The sequence below is a fragment of the Meleagris gallopavo genome, chromosome 5 (assembly GCF_000146605.3).
Source record: "Meleagris gallopavo isolate NT-WF06-2002-E0010 breed Aviagen turkey brand Nicholas breeding stock chromosome 5, Turkey_5.1, whole genome shotgun sequence".
Lineage (NCBI taxonomy): Eukaryota > Metazoa > Chordata > Aves > Galliformes > Phasianidae > Meleagris > Meleagris gallopavo.
In genome coordinates, this window is record NC_015015.2 from 54,774,655 (window position 1) to 54,785,330 (window position 10,676).

General features: G+C 40.7%; 2 protein-coding genes across 2 annotated transcripts in view; one reads left to right on the forward strand and one right to left on the reverse strand.

Annotated features, from left to right (window-relative positions):
- Positions 1-259: 259 nt before the first annotated feature.
- Positions 260-7,097, reverse strand: AP5M1 (adaptor related protein complex 5 subunit mu 1). The gene is made up of 7 exons (XM_003206808.4): positions 6,273-7,097; positions 3,513-3,740; positions 2,825-2,964; positions 2,029-2,114; positions 1,809-1,924; positions 1,433-1,529; positions 260-415 (listed from the first exon to the last, which is right to left on the reverse strand). Exons 1-7 carry the CDS (start codon positions 7,080-7,082, stop codon positions 333-335), a joined length of 1,560 nt encoding a protein of 519 aa, XP_003206856.3. The 5' UTR covers positions 7,083-7,097; the 3' UTR covers positions 260-332.
- Positions 7,098-7,372: 275 nt separating this feature from the next.
- Positions 7,373-10,676, forward strand: part of EXOC5 (exocyst complex component 5) — a 30,024-nt gene continuing 26,720 nt past the window's right edge. The window contains exon 1 of the mRNA XM_019616146.1: positions 7,373-7,396. Within this exon, the coding sequence (XP_019471691.1) occupies positions 7,373-7,396 (24 nt within the window). The remainder of the gene's footprint in view (positions 7,397-10,676) is intronic.

Consider the following 10,676-nt stretch of genomic DNA (forward strand, 5'->3'; position numbering starts at 1 on the left):
GCCTCAGCCTGTCCTCGTAGGGAGGTGTTCCATCTGTATTGACTGTGCCCCTAGGTACTCATTTTGTACCTCTGTGATAGAAAAGAGCGTAAACTTTGTGTTAGAAGGGAGATTAAAAATGGCCAGAAAAAAAACTATTTATTTCAAATTATCTTCCCTAAGCTGTTATCCAGAACTAAATAATTTAAAACCAACATATATATTTAAGTGAAATGACTTATTTGTCATTTTTAAACAAACATACAAGTGCAGGAACAAATTTATTTTCACAGTATTGTGGCACTACTTTATTTTGCTATTTTGTTTAAATACAAAAATGAATCACAGTCACATCAGTAATACAAGCTTTTGTACATGGTAGGTGCTGATGCTTCGGAATTCCAGATGTAATAATCAGATGAAATCAGTTCCCGTGCTAAAAAAAATAAAACAGACAAGAAATATAAGCATTACAGTGTGCCTTACAATCAGCCATTCCTTCAGTCAAGTTAAGAGACTACTAATCCATCCTTACAAGTTTACAGAAAAGGTATAATGGCCTCTTTAAACTCTAAGACTCTTACTATTATTTGAAAATTATTTCTGATAATAATACATTTAAAGTCTCAGCTTCAATTACCTTTACTAATGTATCAGTCATGAGCTTAAAATTCAAACAGAGGTTAAGTCAAAAGCAGGTGGATAACTTGGATTTTGTTCAATGAATATAAATTACATACTTGACATAAAACATACAGTATGGAAATGATGCTTTTTTGTGTTACACTTTAGGACTGACTGTGACCTGTCACAAAATTAACAGTGTAGATCACAGCTTCCAAAAGGCATTTACAGGCTTTTAACATGACTGATGGAAGTCGCAAAAGACAGAGCAACAAATAGAAATGCTTCCATTAGACAGCAGTACTCTGATTTTATTGGTGCTTACAGTGTTCTCAGTATATTTTTGCTGCAGACTTGCAGTGTTAACTCAAGAATAGGCAGATTTAATTTTTGCTCCACATCCACCAGCAGATGTTGGTACGATGACACTAAGACAGCTGCAGCCTGCATGCAGGAGCTGCATTCTGGCCTGCAGTCTGTATTTCTAGACCACATATATCTCCAAATTAAAGCATCCAAAGCAAGAGGGCAGACTATGGAAAAGTGTTCTCTGTCTCCCAGTTAAAGTCCTATCACTAGGTAGAACACTGTAAAACACCACAAGTAATTTAGCACACGTAAAAGGGTGATGACAGTCCCTATTCCAAAGGACTTAATGTGCATTAAGCATTGCAAGAAAAAAAATACAAAGCAGAAAGCAAACCAGGAAAAAAATGTGTACAACTTCAGTTACATAATTTTAGTAATTGATATCCAATGTGTATCTTAAATCATCGACATCCAATGTGTAACTGTTTCAGCAAAACAACTGACATTTTTAGCAACTCACACGCAGTAATTTTGGGTTTCCCTGGTGCAAAGATCTGAACAGAATGCTGGTCCACATAACACCCAGTAAGTGTGAAGTCTGGGATCCTAAAATACATCTACAAAATGAAAGGAAATACATAGATTCATAATGTCATGGCTGTTGTGCAAATACTGGCAACCTGCATTACGTGCTCTTGGTGTGCCCCAAATTGTACCCCAAAATGACAGGATGTCAATTCATGTGAGTTAAAAAAGACTCCATATTGAGGAAAAAAAAAAAAAAGGTTAATAATTAAGTCTGATTAATATTTTTGTAGTTGGTTTAAGATAATAAAAATGCTATCTTTCTTACTTACTTACTACTAAGGTATCTTTTTACAGAGACTACGACTTACTTTTACATAAGCTGTGTTGCCAGTGCAAACATAATCAGTTGGGTGCTCCTCGTCTATATCACCAAAAGTCACAGTTCCAGTCAGAGAAACTTCTGAAGATTTAGGGAACTTCTGTCCTAAAGCCAGAAACAACATCTGTTATGGAATTATACAGCTGTGCTTCCCCTACAGAAAATCAGGTTGGGAAGAAATGATGAGTGCACAAGAGTGTGGTACTTACCAATGACCCAAACCAGGAGGCTCTTCTCTCGTGACAAATCCAGTTGGCCATAACTAACTTTGTACTCTAAATGAGCAATTGGGCCCCTGTAGTGTGAAAAAAGAACAATAAGGCCGCTGGAATTAATATTATTCAGTTATTTGTTAATAATCATTTTGTTAAAGCAACAAATGCTGAAATACTTACGTGCACATGGACAAATCATATATATCTAAGCACACTGTTAATTTATGGAAAGAAATTACAGAGCAGGAGGAAATCACTGTTTTCAACCTAGTAATCATCAGAGAGTTGGTGGTATTTTACTGTCTTCAGTTCACTGACAGCATTTTCCTGACACTGTGATCAGCATCACCAACGTTGTATCATTCCATCTTCAAATTTTCATTGCTGTTATGTGTCAGTGCAGTCAGGCAGTGGTCCGAAAGGCTTAAATAAAAACTATCCTTTTAATTTTAAACGACTGTATTTTTGATAAGCTGATCTGTAGCTAGGATTAGCAGCCTTAAGGAGCAGGTAACCCTGGGCTAGAAACTATCTCAAGACTTAATCCACCTGGAGGATTGCGGCAGTGTTTCATGTGAAAAAATACCACAGGGAAACATGATACTTAGTGGAGGTATTGAGAACCAATCAGAAGTCACAAGAATTCCAAGGCTTCCCAACATTACCAAGGTTGATGTCCAGTGTTGGTCCTTTGATGGAGCACAATCTGATACACTAAGTCCCAGGAAGTTCATTTTGGGAAGATCACAGAGAAAAGGAGGAGATATATTTAGGATTCCTTTACTCTTACCTGTTGAAAAAGGGTATACGAGCTTCACAGTACTCAAAAGAATTCTTTATGCTTTCATGAAGCTTCAAATTTACTGTTATTTTTAACTGTGATCCCTCTTCAATGAGTTGATAACATCCCAAAATCGGTGGAACCGGCACCTGGAGAAAACCATATTCATTCTCAAGACGTATCAGCAATATCATGGTAAGACCAGCTATATGCTGTTTTAACTCCTAAAGTACTTTACAGGCTAACAAACTTATTAATTGCTGATTGGTTTTGAACAATATCTGTCAAACCCTTTGGGTTGCTGACAATACATAGATTTGTTACATATGCTCTTAACATCTCAGCCTGGATTCACTTTGTCTAATTCGGGCACTGAGTGGTTCACTTCAAGTATGAACAGTAATGCCAAGCAGACAAAGGTACTGTCATGTTATGAAAATGACTCAGATGACTCAAATCCTGAAGTGCCTTCCAAGCAATTTACTATATGAGGAGATTTCTATTTCCTTGTATCGAACTGAAAGTCACTTATCATAGAATTATTAAGGTGGGAAAAGACCACTGAGATCATCAAGTCCGACTGCTGACCCATCACCACCACGCCCACTAAACCATGTCTCTGGATGCATTCAACAATACGAGTATTTTTATTCCTGTTTGAAGACTGGAAAACAACTAAGGTTGGCGATGGCATTACCTGGGAAGTGTAGTAACACAAGTTGAATGACTCTGAAGGAGGAATGAAAGGAAATTTGTAAGGCCCACTGTACACAGAATCATCCAGTGGATTAACACTGCTGGACATGAGCATGGCAGGGTCAACGGATGTCACGCAATGGTGGACGAAGATATCTTGGAGCGGAGAGCCATTAGTTGGGAGATTCAAAGTGAGGGTGACATTTGGTGCAGCTCCCTCTATATCACACTTGAAAAAAAACGAAGACAAAAAGTTATTCTACAATATTTTCCTCAAGTCAGAATTAGGTGTTCAAAAGTTAAACACAAACATTAAACCATCACACTAAAATTTTTCAGCTGGCTTCAAACTATTCGTACTGACATATATTTTCAAAACAAGGTCCCTTTCTCCTTTCTGTACAGCTGAAGCCTTAGCTAGCTGTCTCTTAACTGACAAGTGTGTCTTAGCAAGAAATAAGCCCATAAGCAAGCCAAGGACTTACTGCTATAGCTAAATTATTACATAAACACACCTGGTGACAGTCCAATTAATTCAGTTACATTTGCAGCATTTGCTTAATGGATTCAAGCATGCTATTAATGGCCACTGTGGTCCCATGCCAGCTTTCTCACAGCAACCATGTGCAGCACATTCATGGTCTTGTCCCTTTGCGTGCCAGCTCAGCAGTGCACAACTCCACCAGGGCTTTCTTTTTACATAAGGCCATCCACTCTGCAAGATGACCTAGAAACTTGTTCCTCTGAGAACAGGAAGCTGTTCACCCATATAGTCCCTACCAGCACGGTTGGTGTGAAATAACTCAGTTTCCAGAAATGCAGTATTTAAGTTGGCTCCCTTTGAAGATGACTATCCCACCTCTTACTAATTACATAAGCACAATCCACTTTAGAATCACAAAATGGCTTGGGTTGGAAGGAACCTGAAGGATAACCAAGTTCCAACCCCCCTGCTGTAGGGCTACTCTCAAGGAGTACTTCTCCCAGTCTGAACACATGGGACTACCCTGACTCACCTCACTAGGTTCACATCAGACCACCTTTCGAGTTTATCAAGGTCCCTCTGGATGGCATCCCTTCCTTCTGCCCGATCAACTGCCCTGCTCAGCTTGGTGTCATCAGCAAACTTGCTGAGTGCACTCGATGCCACTGTCAGTGTCATTGATAAAGAAGCTGAAGAGCACCGATCCAAGATGGACCCTTGAGGGACACTACTCATGATCAGCCTCTACCTGAACACAGGGCCATTGACCACAGCCCTCTGCCTGCAACAATCCAACCAATTCCTTATCCACCAAACAGCCCACCCTTCAAACCCATATCTCTCCAAATTAGAGATAAGGCTGTGGTGGGGAACCATGTCACAGGCCTTGCAGAAGTCCAGGTGGATGACATCAGCTGTCTTCCTTGTGTCTACCAATGCCATCACTCCATAATAGAAGGCCACCAGATGGGTCAGGCATGACCTTCCCTTGGTGAAGCCGTGCTGGCTGTCTCGGATCACCTTCTCATCCCTTATGTTCCTTAACATATCCTCCAGGAGGACCTGTTTCATGATAACCCTAGGCACAGAGGTGCCTATTATTTCCTGAGTCCTTCTTCCTCCCTTTCTTATAAATAGGAATGACGTGATCATTTTTCCAATGAGTCTCTCTACCCTTACAACAAAACAACTATTACAAATACACTGCACTGAGATAATTTATGAAGCATAGCTGGAAGAAGGAATATTAAATATAGCAAAAGTAAAAAATACAAATATTAATGTATTTTGTGATTGTTATTGATCTATTTTGTCAACATTCCCCCAAATTTTAGTATCAAACAATGAAAACCATTGCTACATATAAAAACATTCAAAATTGTTACGCAATCAGTTTCTTTACACAGATTCTGCGCAACAGTTCTTACATCAGTCAAACAAACAGCATTTATGGATTCAGAATTTCATTGTCACAGAATCAAAGAATGGCTTGGGTTGGAAAGGACCTCAAGGATGATGAAGCTCCAACCCCCCTGCCACAGGCAGGGCCACCAACCTCCACATTTCAGAGCAGCCCAGGCTGCCCAGAGCCCCATCCACCCTGTCCTTGAACACCTCCAGGGATGGACGGGGCATCCACAGCCTCTCTGGGCAGCTGTTCCAGCACCTCATCACTCTCATGGTAAAGAACTTCCCCCTGATATCCAACCTAAATCCTCCCTCCTTCAACTTAAAACCATTTCCCCTTGTCCTGCTATTATCTACCCTTTCAAAGAGTTGAATAGAATGCAGGAGGATAGAAAATTACATTTTCGTATGGGAGGAAGATTAATTAAAAATGCTCAAGTAAAGACACTCAAGTAGAAGACTCAGAAATAGCTTCTAATCATTTATTAGATAGGTAGAAATGAAGTTAAGTGTTAGCACTACCATTTCTGAGCCTTTATATGCAAAGACTGCATGAAATGACTTTACTCTATTTCATTTAGAATTAAATTAAAAAAAAAAAAGGTAAAATACATGCAATGTAGCTACTTCTGGTAATTGAAGGCCCAAAAATAGTTATTGATAAATGTTGAAGCATGCAGGAATAAACAGTAAAGATCAAAATAAAATAAAACACAATACTAGCACATGAGTCTAATATGCAATAGCTTGCTAATCTTTCAAATTTTACAATATTAGGAAATCACTAAGTGAAAGGAAACACGTATTTGCTTTCCCAGTGTGCTCACACGAAAAACACGTTGCTTAGACTGGCACAACAAACGCTCTCACCTTGCAATTCACAGCTCCATACACCTGCCACATGTCCACAACATCTCTCTTGTCATACTGCATACATTTGACTTTTTCAGTGATGCAGACGTTGACCTGAGGTTTGCCTTTATACGTGTTGGATCTCCAGGCTGGTTGCTTCACGTCTGTGGGAACAACCTGAATGTCATCAAACGAGCTGCTCAAGCTGCTGATGTTTGTGTTCAAGGGGGTGCCAAGCGGACAGGCCTGTATGATCAAAGTGCGAAGCTGGCCTGCTTTTGCACTCAACTCCGCTTCATTTTTCCGACTGGGAGAAATGTAGTCCAGGATGCCAAACAGAAGAGCGAGTCCTTGCGAGAGCCCAGGGATGGTGAGAAGGGATGGCCGAGGCTCCAAGGCTTCCTCAACCAGCGGCAGGCAAGCGTAGATCAGCCCGCTCTTCTGGAAAGCCACCACAGGCCAGAGGTCCCCTCCCTCGACGCGAACCGAGCGCACTGATGAGTGATCGATTCGAGTGCACGTATCTCGGTGCTCCACAAAGCTCTGGTCCTCTGTGAGCCTGAGTTCAAAAAGCATGGCCTTGAGGAAATCGCTGTCAGACGGCACAGCCACGTGTGTTGATCCATTGAAGGCCTCCGCACGTGCCTCAACGGTGGGGTAACGCCTGCGACACAGAAACAAGAGCGTCTCAGTGCTACTCCTCTTTTCCCACTCAAAATACAGCATTCCTAAAAGCAGAACCACATTGTCTCTTCCCTTGATGATTTCCTTGAATGCAAAAGCACTACAAAAGTCTTTGGAGTGTTGCTGGGTTTCAGGTACAGACATTCACTTCAATTAGATATTCAACTACTGGCAGAAGTTGCCCAGAGGTGCTGGTGCCCCATCCCTGCAGACACTCAAGCTCAGGCTGGATGGGCTCTGAGCACCTGATGGAGCTGTGGGTGTCCCTGTTCACTGCAGGGGAGTGAGATCAGACGGCCTTTAAGGGTCACTTCCAATTCAAACAATTCTATGATTCTACAGATGAACTCCCGAAAGCTCCTAGAAGTACCCTCGTGCCAGTGAATGCCAGCACTGCCCCCGACACAAAGAGCAAGAGGATCACACGCTAAATCATGGTCAATAAAACTATTTCACATGTAATTAGGAATCATACTAATAAGCAGATTTTTACTGGAAACTTTGAGCAAATACATTCACTTTTTAAAACAAACAAACAAACAAACAAACAAACAAACAAACAGTGTTTCTGTCTGTCTACCATTTATAGTCCTATCTGTCTGACCTTTTGCATAATGATATAGAATATTTCATGACACCAATGAAGCCAAGCATGACTCACCGATGCAACCAAACTTCTACAGCAAAATACTTCTAAGAGGTGAGATCGCTCTAAACACAAGTTTTCACACACTTAAGAAAATGAATGCCATACATGACCCAATTCTACTTTTTCAGGTTTTTTTGCCTACATATGGTATGCTACTGCTATAGTTCTGCTACTCCACTAAATACACTTAAATTACCTATATACAGGGTTTGCACTTCTGAGCTTGCACAACTGATCTGCAGCAGTTGTTCAACTAACAAGCAAGATGAATTAAAAATCTTCACAATACTGTAAATCCAAGAAGACCTCAGTGTACCTAAGCCCAAATGTTCCAGCAAGAGTTGCAAGGTTTTTGTGGGAGAGCAAAGTGGATTCTGCAGTGCAGGTACAATACATGTTATCTGAGTGCTGTTACGACTGTTCTTTCATTTCATTTTTTGATTTTGGAGTATTTACAATGTAACCATAACATCACAGAGAATGGTTTTGTATATTTTAAAACTGCAGTGCTGCATCAATGTATATACTCTACTCCACTTCAAATGTGCTGCAGATAATGCTTGAGAAAAAGCACATGATTTTCCTCTAAAGCAGTGTCACTTCTTACAGGAAAGAGCAGTGAACTACTTCTCAAGCTAACCTAAACCTACCAAGAAGAATTGAAGAGTTGTCTTATTAAATGGCAATGAAAAATCAGTTTTCACCATTTTTTGTTTGAATTACCAATCCCTCGAGCCTCTTAAATTAAGTCTGATGACAGGCTAACTTTTCAATATTCTTTTTTATGGATTCCTATAGCAGTTACTCACGGCCCCTCAGAAGTCATATCACGAGCTGCACGCCACAGAACAAGACCACTCACTTTATGAATCACCTTGTAGCCAATCTGTACTCAGGCCGTGTGTTTGTGCTCAGGCCCACACTTATAAATGAACACGGGAGAAAAAAATGCCCAGATACATCAACGCCTTCACTTATTCCCCTTTAAATACAATTTATTATTATTTTTTTTTTAATACAGTGACAGCTTGTTTCTTAAATTGCCATGGACTTCGTAATCCCAAAGATGTGGTATTTCATTTTATCTATGACCTCCACATGTAATGTTCTTGAGCACTTGTGTGGTTCTTATCCTATTGCCCCACGTCCCACTTGCACCATCTACAACAGCAGCAGCAGCCCCTTGCTGGAGGCTTGTTTTTTGTGACTGTGCTTTTTCATGTGATTCTTAATCGTGCATCTAGAGCACCATTTTTTTCCCATAAGGAAAAGGCATGCATAAGCAGAGAGAAGCCAGAGCTACGGGATTTGTAAACAGGATACAGATGACAGTGAAATACCTCCCTCCAGTGTCACGTCTGTTTTGAACAACAAGGAAACAGAGTGCTTTTGCTGCTCAAAAATTGACAAGGACTTCCTGTGCAAGGACACTGATAAGAGGCTGCGTGTAACCTTGGTGAGCATCTCTTATTTTCGGCTGATGTTCCCAAAACAAAGGAAGAGGAAATATTTCAGCCTAGTTTTGTCCACCCCAACCAGCCGGCTGCATTTGCTAGATGTCCCCACAGCACAACCACCTTCTCCTCCTCCTCCCACTGCATCTTCCCAGCTTTAGCTGAGTCATTAGACAATTAGTTAGCCCTTCTGATCTCAGTTTTTCAGTATTCCCTTCTAGGAAGCGATGAAAACTTAAAAAGATGAAAGTTTCCCGGGCTGAATGAGCTTTAGTGATTCAAGAGAGCGACCACGCTTGTTGCCTGAATTAAGTTATGATCAGCTCAAAAAAGTGGAATGCTTTGATGTCCCAGATGTCTTCTCTGAGGTTAAAGATCAGGGCTCACGTATCTCCAGCTGAGTGCATAAGTCCCGAAACCAACAGCTTCCATGTGATCTGGCATTCTTTATATTGTCTGCACGCTTTGTTGAATTTAAGGTCAGTTAGGAGGATAAACTTGGGGTTTCCACAGCCCTATTATTTCCTCTGGGAACTTGAAAGATCTAAGTCTGGAAATCACTTGAAGTATCAAGTCGAGTTTGCCCTTTTCAAAGGAGCGCTCCTGGCTGACTGTGTGACAAGTTACTTCACAGATCCTTGTCAGCAGCCCCCGGCCTCCATGGTGATTACACTCACCAGCTTTGGGACACGGCTTTCTCTTTCTCTGCGTTTGTAGAGGGGAGGCCACATCTCTCAACTTGTAGGTAATACAAGGACTATAATACTAATCCTAAAACAATCAGAGGAATGCCCAGCGTGGAGAGCTGCCTGCACCCAAAGATGGACGATACTCTAGTTACTCCTCTTTTTTGCATCCTCCTAGCTTCTCTCCTCAGCTTTACAGAATTCAAATGAAGACTGTATGCTGTTCCACACAATTTTCCTTCCCCAGCCTACAGTTATTTTTCCTCTTGTTCCTCCCACAAAGGAAATGGGTGCAACATTGCCCAGACCAACAACACCAGCTTGCCTAGCCCAAAGTCTTACTTAAAACTCTGCAACAGTTCTGAACACAGAAAGCCCTCCTTTGGGTCAACCTCACTTTGTATGCAAAGATTAAAACCAAACCGAAACATTTCTGTACTCTCAGTGCAATTCAGTGCTAATGAACAGAAGTGGACACGTGTTCTGCCTGTGTGTCTGGCATCATTTCCCAACTGCTGCCTTGTCCTTTGTCACATGATGACAGAGAGGTGAGGTAAAATGTTTGCAACAAAAGAGAAGCCAAGACAGAAAGAGGAAGAGGAAAAGAGAATTAAGTACAAAATGTAGAAATTGTAAAAAGAAGAAAAAAGAAAAAGGAAAAAAAGAAGGGAGGAAGGAAGGGAGAAAGGAAGGAAGGGAGAAAGGAAGGAAGGGAGAAAGGAAGGAAGGGAGAAGGAAGGAAGGGAGAAAGGAAGGAAAGAAAATTAAGAAAAAAGAAAAGAAGGGAGAAAAAGAGGGAGAAAAAAGGAAGGAAAAAAGAGGAAGAAAAACAGGAAGGGAAAAAAAAAGGAAAAAAAAGAAAAAAGAAAAAAAAAGATGAGAAAGAAAAAAAAGAAAAATAAAAAAAGAAAAAAAAAGAAAAAGAAAAAAAAGGAAAAAAAGAAAAAAA

Coding starts and splice junctions, on each gene's coding strand:
- AP5M1 (XM_003206808.4), bottom strand. CDS start 7,082: ATGTCTGTACCTGAAACCCAGCAACACTCCAAAGACTTTTGTAGTGCT. Junction 3,741..6,272: donor ATGGAGCTGTGAATTGCAAG/GTGAGAGCGTTT, acceptor TTTTTTTTCAAG/TGTGATATAGAGGGAGCTGC. Junction 2,115..2,824: donor CGTATACCCTTTTTCAACAG/GTAAGAGTAAAG, acceptor TTCACACTACAG/GGGCCCAATTGCTCATTTAG.